The sequence below is a fragment of the Seriola aureovittata genome, chromosome 13 (genome assembly GCF_021018895.1).
Source record: "Seriola aureovittata isolate HTS-2021-v1 ecotype China chromosome 13, ASM2101889v1, whole genome shotgun sequence".
Lineage (NCBI taxonomy): Eukaryota > Metazoa > Chordata > Actinopteri > Carangiformes > Carangidae > Seriola > Seriola aureovittata.
The window spans coordinates 1,804,236-1,822,500 of NC_079376.1; the positions used below are offsets into that span (position 1 = coordinate 1,804,236).

At 43.4% G+C, this 18,265-nt stretch overlaps 1 protein-coding gene across 1 annotated transcript in view; it reads right to left on the minus strand.

The window, feature by feature from the left end:
• Positions 1-3,621: 3,621 nt before the first annotated feature.
• LOC130180037 (NACHT, LRR and PYD domains-containing protein 12-like) overlaps positions 3,622-18,265 on the minus strand; it is an 18,926-nt gene continuing 4,282 nt past the window's right edge. The window contains exons 4-14 of the mRNA XM_056393320.1: positions 17,376-17,608; positions 16,874-17,148; positions 15,213-16,738; positions 14,195-14,368; positions 12,735-12,908; positions 10,292-10,465; positions 8,880-9,053; positions 7,404-7,577; positions 6,407-6,580; positions 5,810-5,983; positions 3,622-4,921 (exon numbers count right to left, since the gene is read on the minus strand). Of these exons, the coding sequence (XP_056249295.1) occupies positions 4,912-4,921; positions 5,810-5,983; positions 6,407-6,580; positions 7,404-7,577; positions 8,880-9,053; positions 10,292-10,465; positions 12,735-12,908; positions 14,195-14,368; positions 15,213-16,738; positions 16,874-17,148; positions 17,376-17,608 (3,262 nt within the window). The 3' untranslated portion in view covers positions 3,622-4,911. The remainder of the gene's footprint in view (positions 4,922-5,809; positions 5,984-6,406; positions 6,581-7,403; positions 7,578-8,879; positions 9,054-10,291; positions 10,466-12,734; positions 12,909-14,194; positions 14,369-15,212; positions 16,739-16,873; positions 17,149-17,375; positions 17,609-18,265) is intronic.

Sequence of the window (18,265 nt, forward strand, 5' to 3'; positions counted from 1 at the left end):
TAAGCCATTCATTTAAATCAATGAACTTTATTGTATGAAAAAAGTCCCTCAGCTAATGGTCGAAACAGTCAAATTAACTTACGGTTGAAATAGTTAGCTAAGAGTAAGTTATGGTTGAAATAGGTAAAGAACTGGTAACCTACCCGCCACAGGGTCTCTGCTCCATATTGGTGTGGAGGTGAAGTGGAGATGAGGGTGGTGCAGTTGAACAGGTGTCTGTCGCCGGGCTGTGGCTCTGTGTCTCTGTTTCATGCTGATATTCTGCTGAACTGTCAGAAACTGCTGCCGCGTCACTGTCCTCCTGGCTTTTTTTCGTCTGTCTCTTTCATACTCCACTGCTCCAACATCTGGTTTCCTTGAGGTATTAAGAAACGTCTTTCTCATCCAGTTACATGACGTCACCCATAGGTTTCTGAGGAGCACTTTTGAAGCTGAGTAGCGGCTCCACCGTCGCCATTTTAGCAGAGCATAACTCCCGCCTAATCCAGAAGTGGGCAAAGATGTGGGGCGTGTGTGGAGCCGAGACTTCGGTTCATGGCGGCTTATTTATGAAACTGACACATCTTACTTACCACTTTCCCCTTGTTCAGAGCTGGTTCAGTGCTCTGCCTAGCTGCACTTACCCCTCGCGGGAGCGCGCACACCAAAAGCGGGAAACTCCTGTCCTGTTGAAAAACGTCTCATCTTCTTTATCTGGTTCAAGGTTAAAATACTATTTTAGCTAACTGTTTATTGAGGCTGAGGTGTCTACATCTCCTCCTCCACCACCCTTAGCTCTTCAACCAATTCAGTTCATTTTAAATAAGCTGTTGGCCATTAGCCTTGTAGTGACGGAGTCTCTAACAACCATTTACAACCGGAGGCTGACATCAGAGGAACAGTTTGATTCATTTCTGGCTGACTTAAGGACTTACAATTTGACAATTATACACATTAGTGATACCAACGCTTTGCAGTTTATCAGCTTTATAACGGCAGTGTAGCTAGGTTTTTTTTTTTTTAAATGTAGCTACGTGAACATGCTAACGTTTATTTCAGCTAGCTTAAGTTTTATTTGAGTCTGCCTAGCTCCTCACCTTTTACACGTCCAAATTCGGCTGTAACATCCAGAGCATCTTCACATTTCTTTGGTCATACATTTCTCCTTTACTTCTCTGCTCCTTTCATTTTCTCTTTCTCCTGAGGCTTTTCTTTTTTTTGAGTCGTTCTTGTTGGTGACTCAGGATTTTGACTTGTTAGCTGGTCAGTTCGCGGTTCTCGGTGTTCTGCACATCTGATTGGCCAAGCGCGTCCGACCGTTGGGGGGGGGGGGGGGGGGGGGGGGGGGTTTCTACCCGTTACTGCTCTGGTCCTTTCATTTTCTCTCTTTCTACTGTGGCTTTTCTTTTTTTGTGCCCCTGGTTGCTGGTAACTCGGCTGTGGAAGAATTCTGACTTTTTTCTCAGAATCCTGAGATTTAAATTACAATTCTAAAAAAAAATAAAATGTTTGTTTCACATTTTGACTTAGCTAGTCGCATAATCATGGCTCTGTCCTTCCCAGCTACATGACGTCATCCGTAGGTTTCGAAGAGCGGTTTATGAGCGGGCTGCCTCCACAGTCGCCATCTTGTCAGCGCCTGACTCCCAGCTGATCCAGAAATGGGCAAAGACCTGATGCCGACACTTCGCTGCATGACGGTTTATTAACTGTTAGTAATGATTCCAGTAAATCATGACGGAAAACAGGAATATGTTTTTTCTTCACCGGCATTCCCAGGATTTCTCACATGAACATTCACTGTGTTTCTTGAGCTTGTTGGTCGGACTAAACATCTGAAAACATCCCCTTGTGCTCTAAGACATTATGATGGACATTTTCCAAAGTTTCCTCATGTTTTTAGAGACATAGTCACTAATGAAGAAAATAGTCAACAAATCAATAAGTGATCAAAGTCATTATTAGTTCCAGCCCTAACATTTTTATCAGTACATTACATTTGATTTGTCCTGATATGACGTCTTCAAATGTCTGGTCTAGTCTGAAACCAAAAGAGATTTAGTTTACTGATAGGAAACAGAAGAAACAGAAAATCCTCACATTTGAGAAGCTGGAACCAGCAAATGTTTGACATTTTTCTTTAGAAAGTGACTGTATTGACTCATTGATTAATCAGCTAATTGTTGCAGCTCCAGATCATGACAGACAGCGGCCCCCAACCTTCTTGAGGCAGAAGCTGATAAAAGAAAAGTAAAAATTTACTTATTTTAACTTCCCAGGTGAAATTTCAGAACAAAACAATGATCAGTGTCAAGTCCCGTCAAGTTGTTTAGTTTTTCCACTTCCTGTTTTATTCTATTTGGATCCCCTCACTTCCTGTTTGTGTTTATTTTCAGTGTCTTGACTCCCTGTATGTGTGATTGTTCATTGTCTTCACCTGTGCCTCATTATCCCCTTTCCCTGTGTGTATATATACCCCTCCTCTCCCACTGTGTCTTGGTCAGATTGTCTGCGTCACAGCGTTCTGGCTCATTTTCCTCGTGTACGTTCCAAGATTCTGGTTCCTGGTTCCTGATCTTGCCTAGTGATTTTGTACTTCAGCCTGGTTTTACTGACTCCCCGTGTACCGACCCTTTTTTGGATTAACCTGTCTCTTGCTAACCATCTGCCTCAGCTCTGCTTTGTGGGTCCACAGCCTGTCTGCTCTGTTCTTGACACAGAGACAAGTTAGACAAAGTGAATTACCTCGCAGCCCCCTGGAGTCAGCGGGTCCGAACACTTCAGCTCTCATCACACTAAGATGTTACTTCACCAGACAAAAACTGTCACGACTCCTGTATCTTAATACAGAGTGAGAATCTGGTTGAGTAAAGACGGATACAAGAACAGGATACAGTGGAAGTCATTACTTTCATGAATTGGAAGCAGTTTTTTTTTCAAAAATAATTTATACCATCATAAATGTGAGAAACGCTCAAGACCAGACCAGTTCTCACTCATCAGCTTCATTATTTATTAGTTGATGTTGAAAAAAAGCTTCATTAAAGTGGCTCAGGTGTGAAACCAGGCTGCAGTTCTCCACATCAACACCAGGTGTCACCAAACACCTGTAACCAGCAGAGGGACTCCTTTCATCTGAATTTACACCAACTGTGTTGTGTTCAAAGTATCACTGTGAGTGCAGGAATAATGAACGCTGTGCTGCCTTCAAGCGACTGTGGGAAATATCTGAACTAAACCATGAAACGTTTCAACAGCTGAAGTTTAGAGCAAAATATTTCTGACAGCGAGTTCAAATAAAACCTGTCAGACTAAGATATTAAACCTTTATTTTGAAGGTGTGTTGATGACAAAAGTAAAGCTGATAAAAAAAACATGTCTGACTGTGACTTCCTCACTGAAACCTCTCAGCTGTGTCCTCTGACTGTTCAGCCAATGAGAGAGGACGAGCTGATGAAGGTGTTGATGCTCTCACCTGGGTTTGTCTTTACTTCTCTACCTGCAGCAACAACCTTTACAGCAGCAGTCGGTGTCTGTGGACTTTCTCAGCCCTGGGTTTTACCTCTCAGGCTGCACTCAACCTCTGATTGGTGGAGGTTGTTCTGGCTCCATCCAACCAGAAAGGAAGACCTGAGACTCTACTGCCTCCTTCACTGTCTTTTTATTGTGATAAAATAAAGTTACATTTGAATTTACAGTGAATTATTATTCTGCTATAAAAACAGGTGAACTAAACATCAGTCACAGATCAGGCTGTAAGAACAGGAAGTAAATATAAAACACATTATTTACCATAAAGGATGATTTGAAGTCGGTTAATTAAAGATGAATTAAACCAATTCCACTTGTTTTTTTGAAACACTCATTACTTTTTCAAACAACCAGTACATAAGTCAGACAGTAGATAAGCTCAGGAGAAATACAGATAAATTAAAGGAGAAGAGAGAAATAATAATAAGCAAAATAAAAAACAAACAAAAAAAATACATACAGACAATTCCTTGAACCATTTACCAACACTTGGTCTATGGACACTTTTCCAAGACAGTGCTATCATCTGTTTTGCTTGTGACAAACATAGATCAATAAGGATCTGCTCTTTCTTCCTAAATGATGTTCTTTAGGGAAACAACCTGAAAAGAACAATATTAATTGTACAGATAAAATCTCTTCTATCATATAATTCAGCTCTTCCCAGAACCTTCTTATCTTGTCACATTCCCACACACAGTGTAAAAATGTTCCTTTGGACTGTCTACATTTAAAACACAAATCAGGAATGTTACTTTTAAATGTGTTCAGCTTTTCTGGGGTAATATATGTGCGCATCAGCCAGTTGTACTGCAAAAGTCTGAGGCGGGTGTTTGCTGTTTGTGTTTGAGCTTTTTTACAAGCTCCTTCCCACTCCTCAAATGAAATGTCTTCCTGTAAATCCTCTCTCCTCCAAGCTTGGCGTTTAGCTTCAGAGGACTCAAGAGATCCAGAGATAAATAAATGATAAAGTCCAGATATTTGCCTTTTCTTTTACAGTCCTTTAACATGTTTTCCTCCAACACGACCAATGATACTTGTTGACTCTACATTATAATGGACAGCCTGTCTGAAAACACGTCACGTCTATTTACACACTGACAGAGCTGTTGGTCACAGCGTTGATGAAGAGATGGAGGATAACAACAACATGTTCCTCCTACAATAATATCTCCTAAAGTTCAGCTGAAGAACACGAGGCTTCAACCGTTTGAGTCAAACTCAGCTTCAGAGTTAAAGTCATTTTACACTGAAAGTCCCTCTTTGTGAAGCTCAGACTGTTGAGAGCAACACAAACAGGAAGTGTGTGTTTCAGCACTGAGAGTCATCTCCACTTCTTCTGATTCCTGTCAGTCACTGCTGGATGAAGCTCTCCTCTCCTCTTCACTCTCTGTAGACAGATCACCTCCAGCTGTAGAGAAGAAGAAGAAGAGCAGAGATGATGAATCTCAGAGACTTCAGCAGCTGTCAGTCAGTGATGCAGCAGGGACTTCAGTCCTGTTCAGACCAGATGTGCAGCAGCTGTGTAGCGTAGCCTGCTTCCTCTCAGCTCTCATGTTAACGTGTTGGAGTGAACACTGAGCTGGAAGCTCACAGACCTGAAAATATTCAAACCAAACCTCTGGACAGATGTTAAAGGTCCTACTTGTCTGGACAGAGATCGTCCAATCACAGGCCACGGCTCACACAGTGTGAACTCCTGACTGGTAAAACTGCTGAGAAACACTCATGAGTTATTTTTCCTTCCACTGACATCAGCTTTCCAGGTTCCAGCAGAAACACCGGTCTGATCAGTTGCCGTGGTGATCAGTGATGAAGACTGGCTTCAGTGTGTTCTCTTCAGGTGGGCTGATGAAGAGCATCAGTCAGAACCAGTCTCCATCATCTCCTCCTGGACCTTCACACAGGAACATTACTGCTCTGAGATCAGTCTGAGATTAGAGCCAGTGACTGTGAGTCTTCATCAGACTGATCTCAGAGCAGTGACAGATCAAACTGTCTCTGTTCATCTGTGAGGCTGTCAGCTGTTATCAGCTTTACTTCCTGTCCACATCAACACAACGACAAGACGTCTTCACATCAACTCAGACACATGATCACAACAAGCTTCTGGCTGCTCTGATTGGCCGACTGTTCTCTCTCTGTCTTTCTGTCCAATCCTGAAGCCTGTCACCGTTCTCCTCTCACAGCTTCACTGAGAAGGACGAGGTTTACAGGAAACACTGGATCTTTGCTCTGATACTGAGTTTACTACAACACTGCAGAGAGCAGCATGGACTGACTCCACCCCCCCACTGACCTCAGAGTCTCCAGTCGACAGTCTGGACTCTTCACAAGATCAAACAGCTCCTTCACTCCTGAATCCTGCAGGTTGTTGTTGCTCAGGTCCAGTTCTCTCAGGTGGGAGGGGTTGGACTTCAGAGCTGAGGCCAGAGAAGAACAGCTGATCTCTGACAAACTGCAGTTCCACAATCTGAATAAAGAATAAAAGAAGTAGATAAAATGATTGATAATGGATCAGATATGTCCTAATCAATGATCTTTGTCTAAAATGAGTAGAGGGACTTTGTCCTTCTGTTATTGTGGATCATCATCATGTCAGCCTTCTACACACATCATCCACATGTCAGCACAACATTCATACACCTCTTCATGTCAACACAGATTCATCAGCTGCTGCTGACCTCAGAACAGTCTGTCAATACAGAATCAATATCTGATCAGACTCTTTGATTCATGACTGAACTGGATCAAAGTTTAAAGATCCAGGACAAACATCTTGATTGGTCCTGACTCAGGAAATACACACACACACACACACACACACACACACACACACACAGACACACACAGATAAAGATATAAGATCTACAACAGTAACAGTCAGTGAACTGACCTCAGAGTCTCCAGTCGACAGTCTGGACTCTCCAGAAAACCACACAGACCCTTCACTCCTGAATCCTGCAGCTTGTTGTCGCTCAGGTCCAGTTCTCTCAGGTGGGAGGGGTTGGACTTCAGAGCTGAGGCCAGAGAAGAACAGCTGATCTCTGACAAACTGCAGCTCATCAATCTGAATAAAGAATAAAAAGTGAGTTTCAGAGACAAAGTTGCTGCTTGGAAGCGTTCAGTGTTTCATCATCTGTTCAGAGCTGAAGAAGCTTTAGAAAGTAGAAGTTTAGAAAATGAAAGTCAAACACCTGAACCAACAGGAAGCAGGTTCAAACAGTCAAATACAAAGAGTGAAAACAGCTCATTAATATTAATGACAACATGCTGCTGCTTCAATAAAGACGTAGTGACTCCACCTCTTAAACTCTGCCGGCTCCACCTGTGGCTCCATCTGTACAAACTCAGGTTGTGCAGCCACATTTATTAGATTCTACTAAAGATCCTCAAGTTTCCAAAGACAACAAACATGTGAGGCTGAACTCTGGAGACATGAGAACAAATGTATATAAACATGTTGAATGAAGCAGCTGATGGAAGCACAGAGACATAAAAACCTGCTGACTGACTTCAAATATTAAACTGCTCAAACTTCTTCAAAGTGCTGAAACCAACAGATACACAACTTGTTATTATGACGTGTTGGGTTTGAATATTTCACAAACATCTCAGAGCCTTAGAAAAGAGGTGGAGCCACCAGCTATTTATTATAGATTAGTTATTGTCTGACAGATTAAATGTGTTTCTGTTGTTGTTTTAAAAAGTCATGAGGTGAAATCTGAAGAGAAACAGTCACTGGACTAAAACCAGAGAAGAAGAAAACAGACTTCACCATGAAGATCCTCAGTGTGGATCAGTGTAATATCAGCCTCATGTCTGCAGGTTAGAGTCAACACAACTTTCACATCACATTCATCTCAGCACAGAAATAAAACATGGAGTCTGACCTCAGAGTCTCCAGTCGACAGTCTGGACTCTCCAGAAAACCACACAGACCCTTCACTCCTGAATCCTGCAGGTTGTTGTTGCCCAGGTCCAGTTCTCTCAGGTGGGAGGGGTTGGACTTCAGAGCTGAGGCCAGAGAAGAACAGCTGATCTCTGACAAACTGCAGCCCTCCATTCTGAAAAAAGAATAAAAGAAGTAGATAAAATGATTGATAATGGATCAGATATGTCCTAATCAATGATCTTTGTCTAAAATGAGTAAAGGTACTTTGTTCTTCTGTTATTGTGGATCATCCACATGTCAGCACAACATTCATAAACCTCTTCATGTCAACACAGATTCATCAGCTGCTGCTGACCTCAGAACAGTCTGTCAATACAGAATCAATATCTATATCTATATATATCTATATATATATATATATATATATATATATATATATATATATATATATATATATATATATATATATATATATATATATACACATATATATGTGTATATATATATATATATGTATAAGTCCAGATTGTAGAGCTCTGAGTGAAACAACAGTCACATTGTGATGGACAGGTGTTGTGGCACTGATCCTTCCTGCTGTCCACTCTGACTGTGAAGTGGTCTCTTCCTAACACATCTACAGAGTCAGAAATGACTTGAGGAGCTGAAGCTGAATGAAGCTTCAGATCCAGAGGCTGTGGACAGAGTTACAGTCTGTTCAGTAGAAACTCCCTCTGTGAGAGACTGTCCCTCCACTGCAGCTCAGCAAGGAAACACACTGACCCTGACCTGTGAGACTCGGGCTGCTGAGGCTTCACATTAGTCTCATCTCCTGACAGTGGAGTCAGGTGATCAGCTGCTTCACAGACAGTGTGGACAGGAGGAACTAAACTCCTGTAATGTAAATATGAACATGTGACTCAGTGACGCCGACATGAAAAGAACCTGTCAGTCATCAACACACAGTTAATGAGCTGAAGTTGGATCATTGCTATGGAGGCCCAGTGTTCATGTTAATGAGCCGTCACTGGGCTCCACAGTGGGGATCAGACTGAGTCATAAATCAGCTGGGGCAGAGACACTGTTCTCTGAGCCTGATCTAAAGGACTTTAAACTGACCTCACACACTTTGAAGCTGCTTTTAACTCCGACCCTGAACCAAGCAAAGAGTGAAACCTCAGATCTACATTATATCTGCTCAGGTTCAGCTACAGTGGCTGATCCAGCTGGTCTGTTAGGAAGCTTCATCAGAGCCAGGTCACTCAGTCATCATCACACTGATCTCATCAACAGCTCCTAACCCTCTGAATGAACTATGACCTTTGACCTTTGACCAGCTCAATAACATGCTGTCAAAATGACTTACTGTTTAAATCCTCTCACAGAAATCCCACAAATATACAAACCAATGAAAAACTGAACCTTCAAACATTTGAACTGAATATAAAACTACAACAGCTCCAGTCAGTGAACTGACCTCAGAGTCTCCAGTCCACAGTTTGGACTCTCCAGTCCAGCAGACAGAAGCTTCACTCCTGAATCCTGCAGGTCGTTTCTACTCAGGTCCAGTTCTCTCAGATGGGAGGGGTTGGACTTCAGAGCTGAGGCCACGACTTCACAGTGAGACTCTGAGAGTTCACAACCACCAAGTCTGTGATGAGAGAAAATATGAGATCTGTTAGAATTAAAATCAGATTGAATTTGTAATAAAAATACAGTGGATGCATATGATGACACAACATGATGATGTGATGAACATCTGATCTTCACATCTGGGGTTCAGCTCATCTTCTCTTACTGTGTTTGACATGAAACAATAATCCTCATCACTCTCTCAGACCTGCAGAGTTTTAATGTGAAACTCACAGGCCACGGCTCACACAGTGTGAACTCCTGACTGGTAAAACTGCTCAGAAACACTCATGAGTTATTTTTCCCTCCACTGACATCAGCTGTGTCACTGGAGGGAAAGTTGGATCAGATCCTCATCACTGGATCCCAGCACACACAAAACAAACTCTGCCCCCTGCTGGTTCTCTAGTGGAACATGTGACGCCCGTTGTAAGGAAACTTCCTGTAGGATCTGAGCAGCAGGAAGCTGACACAGAGATCGTCCTGCACAAGGTGTTTTATTCACCAAACTGTTTCCATCTTTTTAAACCTGATGATTTTAAGACTTTTTATAAGGAACATTTTATTTTTCTTTTGAAGACGTGAAGATTTTAAATAGTTAATTATTATTATTATTATTATTATTATTATTATTATTGTTGTTATAACGTGTTGTAATCAGAATTGATGACGGAACATGCTCTTATTTTGTAAGGTCCAGATGTTGACAGGAAGCGGTTCCAGCAGAAACACCGGTCTGATCAGTTGCCGTGGTGATCAGTGATGAAGACTGGCTTCAGTGTGTTCTCTTCAGGTGGGCTGATGAAGAGCATCAGTCAGAACCAGTCTCCATCATCTCCTCCTGGACCTTCACACAGGAACATTACTGCTCTGAGATCAGTCTGAGATTAGAGCCAGTGACTGTGAGTCTTCATCAGACTGATCTCAGAGCAGTGACAGATCAAACTGTCTCTGTTCATCTGTGAGGCTGTCAGCTGTTATCAGCTTTACTTCCTGTCCACATCAACACAACGACAACAGACGTCTTCACATCAACTCAGACACATGATCACAACAAGCTTCTGGCTGCTCTGATTGGCCGACTGTCCTCTCTCTGTCTTTCTGTCCAATCCTGAAGCCTGTCACCGTTCTCCTCTCACAGCTTCACTGAGAAGGACGAGGTTTACAGGAAACACTGGATCTTTGCTCTGATACTGAGTTTACTACAACACTGCAGAGAGCAGCATGGACTGACTCCACCTCCACCCCCCCACTGACCTCAGAGTCTCCAGTCTACAGTCTGGACTCTCCATGAGATCATGCAGCTCCTTCACTCCTGAATCCTGCAGGTTGTTGTTGCTCAGGTCCAGTTCTCTCAGGTGGGAGGGGTTGGACTTCAGAGCTGAGGCCAGAGAAGAACAGCTGATCTCTGACAAACTGCAGTTCCACAATCTGAATAAAGAATAAAAGAAGTAGATTAAATGATTGATAATGGATCAGATATGTCCTAATCAATGATCTTTGTCTAAAATGAGCAGAGGGACTTTGTCCTTCTGTTATTGTGGATCATCATCATGTCAGCCTTCTACACACATCATCCACATGTCAGCACAACATTCATACACCTCTTCATGTCAACACAGATTCATCAGCTGCTGCTGACCTCAGAACAGTCTGTCAATACAGAATCAATAACTGATCAGACTCTTTGATTCATGACTGAACTGGATCATTATATTCTCATTTGTATATTGTCAGTCTGGGTCACTATTAATATTATACTCTTACTTTGTGAAATCCTGCATGTATGTTATGTTAAAAGACCTTGTCCTGCATATTCATATAGTTTGTATCAGAAAAGGATACAAGTCGTGTATTTAATAAACATATAAATATGGACATTTCTTTAATAATAACTTACAGTAATTACTCTGTGTTCTGTTGCTAAGATACCAGTGTCTGATGGTGATGTACTGTTATTCCAGACTGATGACAATACTGAGAGTCCAACAATAAACCCTGCTGGAGCCTGAAGCAGATTGATCCTTCCTGTGTCCTGATCGACACACCATCCTGCTTACTGCTAAAACCCTAGAGGAGCTGGCCCTATCCTTTCACCTCACAAACAAATATCAATCTGTCCATTTAGGAAGCACAAGTGAATGTGAATCAGTTTCAGCTGCTTTGGTGCAAATGAAAGTGACAACAGGTGCAATGGAGGCAAAAGCAAGACAACCCCCAAAAGGGAATAGTTTTACATGTGGTGGCCACAGACAGTTGCTCTCTCCTGATCCTTCGTCACCGATTCTTCTCTAGGTTTGTGTGTTGCTGGTGTCCTTGTCACTACTGGGAGCATGAGGCGGGACCTGCAGCACAATCAGGTTGCACAGGTAGTCCAGCTCCTCCAGGATGGCACATCCAAACATGTGATCACAAGAAGGTTTGCTGTGTCTCCCAGCACAGTGTCAAGAGGATGGAGGAGACACCAGGAGACCGGCCGTTACATGAGGAGAGCTGGACCGGGCCGAAGAAGAGCATCAACCCAGCAGCAGGACCGGTACCTGCTCCTTTATGTGAGGAGGAACAGGAGGAGCACTGACAGAGCCCTACAACATGACCTCCAGCAGGCTGCTGGTGTGAATGTGTCTGACCAAACTGTCAGAAACAGACTCCATGAGGGCGGCATGAGGACCTGATGTTCTCTAGTGGGACCTGTCACAGCCCAGCACCGTGCAGCTCCACTGGCATTCACCAGAGAACACCAGAACCGGCAGGTCCGCCATTGGCGCTCCATCCTCTTCACAGATGAGAGCAGGTTCACACTGAGCACATGTGACAGGCGTGAAAGAGTCTGGAGACGTCGTGGTGAACATTGTGCTGCCTGTAACATCATCCAGCACGAGCGGTTTGGTGGTGGGTCAGTGATGGTCTGGGGAGGCAGATCCTTGGAGGGTCTCACAGACCTCCATGTCATAGCCAACGGTACTGGGTTAGGTACTGGGATGAAATCCTCAGAGTGACTGTCAGACCTGACACTGGTGCAGGACAACGCCTGGCCTCATGTGGCCACAGTGTGTAGGCAGTTCCTGGATGATGAAGGCATTGATGCCATTGATTGACCCTCACGTTCCCCTGACTTCAATCCAACCGAGAATCTATGGGACGTTATGTATCGGTGCGTCCGACACCGCCAAGTACCACCACACTGTCCAGGAGCTCACTGATGCCCTGATCAGGTCTGGGAGAAGATCCCCAAGAACACCATCCGCCCCTTCATCAGGAGGATGCCCAGACGTTGTGGGGAGTGTAAACAGGCACGTTGGGGCCAAACACACTGCTGAGTCACATTATGAGTTGATGTGATGAAATTCACACAAGTTGGATCAGCCTGTGATTTCAATCTTTTACTTTGATTTTCAGTGTGATTGTGAATCCATCCCTCAATGGGTTGATGATTTTTGTTTCTATTGATAGTTGTTATGTCATTTTGTTCTCAACAAATTATACAAAGTTCATCAGTAAAGATTCCCAACTTGAATAATTCGTTCATCAAGATCTGTTGTATGATTTAAGTGTTCCCTTCATTTTTTTGAGCAGTGATTTAAAATGTCGTTCAATCATTAAATCAAAGTGAATGATTCAAGTTCTGTGTGAAGATAAATCAGCTTCAGTTGTGGGATAAAGATATAAGATCTACAACAGTAACAGTCAGTGAACTGACCTCAGAGTCTCCAGTCGACAGTCTGGACTCTCCAGAAAACCACACAGACCCTTCACTCCTGAATCCTGCAGGTCGTTGTGACTCAGGTCCAGGTGTCTCAGGTGGGAGGGGTTGGACTTCAGAGCTGAGGCCAGAGAAGAACAGCTGATCTCTGACAAACTGCAGTTCTTCAACCTGAATAAAGAATAAAAGAAGTAGTTAAAATGATTGATAATGGATCAGATATGTCCTAATCAATGATCTTTGTCTAAAATGAGTAGAGGGACTTTGTCCTTCTGTTATTGTGGATCATCATCATGTCAGCCTTCTACACACATCATCCACATGTCAGCACAACATTCATAAACCTCTTCATGTCAACACAGATTCATCAGCTGCTGCTGACCTCAGAACAGTCTGTCAATACAGAATCAATATCTATATCTATATCTATATCTATCTATCTATATATATATATATATATATATATATATATATATATATATATATATATATATATGTATAAGTCCAGATTGTAGAGCTCTGAGTGAAACAACAGTCACATTGTGATGGACAGGTGTTGTGGCACTGATCCTTCCTGCTGTCCACTCTGACTGTGAAGTGGTCTCTTCCTGACACATCTACACTGTCAGAAATGACTTGAGGAGCTGAAGCTGAATGAAGCTTCAGATCCAGAGGCTGTGGACAGAGTTACAGTCTGTTCAGTAGAAACTCCCTCTGTGAGAGACTGTCCCTCCACTGCAGCTCAGCAAGGAAACACACTGACCCTGACCTGTGAGACTCGGGCTGCTGAGGCTTCACATTAGTCTCATCTCCTGACAGTGGAGTCAGGTGATCAGCTGCTTCACAGACAGTGTGGACAGGAGGAACTAAACTCCTGTAATGTAAATATGAACATGTGACTCAGTGACGCCGACATGAAAAGAACCTGTCAGTCATCAACACACAGTTAATGAGCTGAAGTTGGATCATTGCTATGGAGGCCCAGTGTTCATGTTAATGAGCCGTCACTGGGCTCCACAGTGGGGATCAGACTGAGTCATAAATCAGCTGGGGCAGAGACACTGTTCTCTGAGCCTGATCTAAAGGACTTTAAACTGACCTCACACACTTTGAAGCTGCTTTTAACTCCGACCCTGAACCAAGCAAAGAGTGAAACCTCAGATCTACATTATATCTGCTCAGGTTCAGCTACAGTGGCTGATCCAGCTGGTCTGTTAGGAAGCTTCATCAGAGCCAGGTCACTCAGTCATCATCACACTGATCTCATCAACAGCTCCTAACCCTCTGAATGAACTATGACCTTTGACCTTTGACCAGCTCAATAACATGCTGTCAAAATGACTTACTGTTTAAATCCTCTCACAGAAATCCCACTAATATACAAACCAATGAAAAACTGAACCTTCAAACATTTGAACTGAATATAAAACTACAACAGCTCCAGTCAGTGAACTGACCTCAGAGTCTCCAGTCTACAGTTTGGACTCTCCAGTCCAGCAGACAGAAGCTTCACTCCTGAATCCTGCAGCTTGTTGTAGTTCAGGTCCAGTTCTCTCAGATGGGAGGGGTTGGACTTCAGAGCTGAGGCCACGACTTCACAGTGAGTCTCTGAGAGTCGACAACTACCAAGTCTGTGATGAGAGAAAATATAAAATCTGTTAGAATAAAATCAGATTAAATTTGTAATAAAAATACAGTGGATGCATATGATGACACAACATGATGATGTGATGAACATCTGATCTTCACATCTGGGGTTCAGCTCATCTTCTCTCACTGTGTTTGACATGAAACAATAATCCTCATCACTCTCTCAGACCTGCAGAGTTTTAATGTGAATCTTTGTTTTGCAGATGAAGGAGGGAAAATGACGTCACGTTTATTCTTCATCATGTGATTTGATCCAGAGTCAGAATGAAGACATGTTGTTCAGAAGAACATTTTTACTGTCCACTGTTTTTAAACTGACTCCAGAACATTTCTTCTGAGTTCAGCTCAGTGAACAATTCAATCTAATCTGTGTTTGCTGCCTGGTTTTCACAGACTGTCATCAGGAAACATGACGTTGAGCTTTGGTGTGTATAAGAAGAATGAATCCCACTAAAGGTTCGTGTGCAGTCGTACTAACCAACACCTGGAAACACCTGGAAACACACTCAGGTGTGAGATCAGTGGAGTCCTGCTTTAATTTGTTTCATCAGGTTTGAATAAAACCAAAAGTCAAAACAACACAGAACAAATAAATGAAGCATCTAATAATTAATACAAATAAACAAAATAACCGTTTTAATTCATTTAACAGCAACAATCACAACCAACTGAAGAATCTACATGTTGGAGCTCACAGCTTTTACAACAGCTCCAGAAAAAAACACAACTTCATGAGAAGAAATGAAAACTGTGTTTATCTGAACTTGATTCAGCCACTAATCTAATCGACTGATCAATAATTATAATGATCATGTCTGGACTCACCGAGCTTTTCTGCAGTTCCTCACAGCTGGGATCAGTCTCCGTCGTCCCTCCTCTGATGTGTTGTACTTCTCCAGGTCCAACTCCTCCAGAACCTCCTCTGACATCTGCAGCATGTAGGCCAGAGCTGAGCACTGGATCTCAGAGAGGTTCTTCTCTGATCTGTTCTCTGACTTCAGGAACTCTTGGATCTTCTGATGAACTGAGTGATCCTTCATCTCCATCAGACAGTGGAAGATGTTGATGCTTCTGTCAGGAGAGATATCACCTCTGTTCATCTTCTTCAGGTTGTTGATGGCTCTCTGGATGGTTTCTGGACTGTTCTCTCTCTGACCCAGCAGACCTCCTAAGAGCCTCTGGTTGGACTCCAGAGAGAGGCCATGAAGGAAGCGAACAAACAGGTCCAGGTGACCATTTTTACTTTGGAGAGATTTCTCCATGGCTAACCTCAGGAAGTCATCCAGGGTTAAATCAACATGTTGTTTCCCCAGGAAGTTCTCCAGGACCTCTGTCTTCCTGTTGGTGTAACAGTGGAACATGTAGACTGCAGCCAGAAACTCCTGAACGCTCAGATGAACAAAGCAGTAGACTGTTTTCTGGAAGATCACACTCTCTCTTCTGAAGATCTCAGTACAAAGTCCTGAGTACACCGAGGCCTCTGTGACATCAAGACCACACTGCTCCAGGTCTTCTTGGTAGAACATGATGTTTCCTTTCTCCAGATGTTCAAACGCCAGCCTCCCCAGCTTCAGAAGAACTTCCCCGTCAGCCTCCGTCAGCTCCTGTGGACTCGTCTCACGTCCCTCATGGTACTTGTTCTTCTTCCTCTGTGTCTGAACCAGCAGGAAGTGTGAGAACAGGTCAGTCAGGGTCTGGGGCAGCTCTCCTCTCTGGTCTGTGGTCAACATGTGCTCCAGAACTGTAGCAGTGATCCAGCAGAAGACTGGGACTTGACACATGATGTGGAGGCTCCTGGACGTCTTGATGTGTGAGATGATTCTGCTGGACAGCTCTTCATCACTGGATCTCCTCCTGAAGTACTCCTCCTTCTGGGCATCAGTGAAGCCTCGTACTTCTGTTACCCTGTCCACACATGTAGGAGGGATCTGATTGGCCGCCGCAGGTCTGGAAGTTATCCAGACGAGAGCCGAGGGAAGCAGATTCCCCCTGATGAGGTTTGTCAGCAGCACGTTGACTGATGACTCCTGTGTGACATCACACACAGACTTCCTGTTGTTGAAATCCAGTGACAGTCTGCTTTCATCCAGGCCGTCAAAGATGAACAGAACTTTACAGACAGCAAGCTGCTCTGCTGTGACCTTCTGTAATGTTGGATGGAAAACATGGAGCAGCCTGAGAAGACTGTACTGCTGATCTCTGATCAGGTTCAGCTCCCTGAACGAAAGCAGAACCAGCAGACTGACATCTTGGTTCTCCAAGCCCTCTGCCCAGTCCAGAGAGAACTTCTGCACTGAGAGGGTTTTTCCAATGCCAGCGACGCCGTTGGTCAGAACCACTCTGATGGGTCTCTGTTGGACAGGAGAGACTTTAGAGACGTCTTCTATCTGTTGGTCAGGTGAGACTTTAGAGACGTCTTCTCTCTGTTGGTCAGGTAAGACTTTAGAGACGTCTTCTCTCTTACGTACAGGTAAGACTTTAGAGACGTCTTCTCTCTGTTGGTCAGGTAAGACTTTAAAGATGTCGTGGCACCTGATTGGAGCATCATGGAGGGTCTTCTTCCTGGAAGTTGTCTCCAGCTGCCTCACCTCATGTTGGGTATTAACCTCTTCACTCTGTCCCTCTGTGATGTGGAGCTCAGTGTAGATCCTGTTGAGGAGGGTTCCACTTCCTGTTCCATCAGTTCCTTCAGTCACATGTTCACATCTGCTCCTCAGACTGATCTTATGTTGATGTAAAACCTCCTGCAGACCACTATCTGCTGAAAGAGAAGAGACAACGTCAGACTGAAGAAAGAGAATCTGAGAATCTGATGATAATTTTCATCAGCTGCAGAAAAACTAAAGACAACAAAGAAAAGATTTTAATGTTGTGGTATTTATAATCATCTTAAAGGTCGATGCTGTGTGATGTAACAAATGACTCTGTATAAAACAACAGGTCCTGGTCTCAGAATGATGACATCAGCAGACAGATGTTCAGTCTCACTTTGTTCAGTGCTGGTCTGACTGGCTGTCTGCAGTCCAGGTCTTGTTCTGGGTCTTTGTCCACACTGGGGACAGGAGGAGTCTCCTGAAGAACCAGACTGGTCCCAGTATGAGGTGAAGCACTTTCTGCAGAACCAGTGTCCACAGCTGGTAGAGACTGGATCCTTCAGGACGTCCTGACACAGAGCACAGCTGGACAGCTGCTCCTCCACAGAGACACCTCTCCTCTTCTCTCTGTGAAGACATTTCTTTATCACTAACATGTCACAGTCACAGGTCGACATCTGTGTTCTGATTGGTTTGCAACCTCAAGAGGGCGGGGCTTCAGTAACATGAGCCGGACTGAGGGCAGAGACCAGAGGAGGAGAGAGAGAGAGAAATTAGAGGAAGACGAGTGGAGAGCTGAATGAAGACCTGGTCCTTTTCAAAATAAAAGTCTCTCTGTATCTGCTGCTTGAATCTTTACTGTGACTTCAGCTTCAAGGCTCAGACGTGTAAATCATTAAAGTGTCACCTCCAACATCAAATCCAATCCAATCCAGCTTTATTTATAAAGCACTTTAAAAAACAACCAGAAGTTACCAAAGTGCTGTACATGATAAAAGTGATAAACACAAGATAAATTAAAATACATAAAACATCAATAAAAACAGATATAAACAATAAAATAACATAAAATAAGATAGAACAATAAAATAAAATCACATCTTACAAGGTGTCAAAGGCCATGGAAAAGAGATGGGTCTTAAGAAGGGATTTAAAAACAGACAAGGAAGATGCCTGTCTAATGTGCAGAGGCAGATCGTTCCACATTTTAGGGGCTGCCACAGCGAAAGCACGGTCCCCTCTGAGCTTGCGCTTCGTTTTTTGGCACCCTCAGGAACAGCTGAT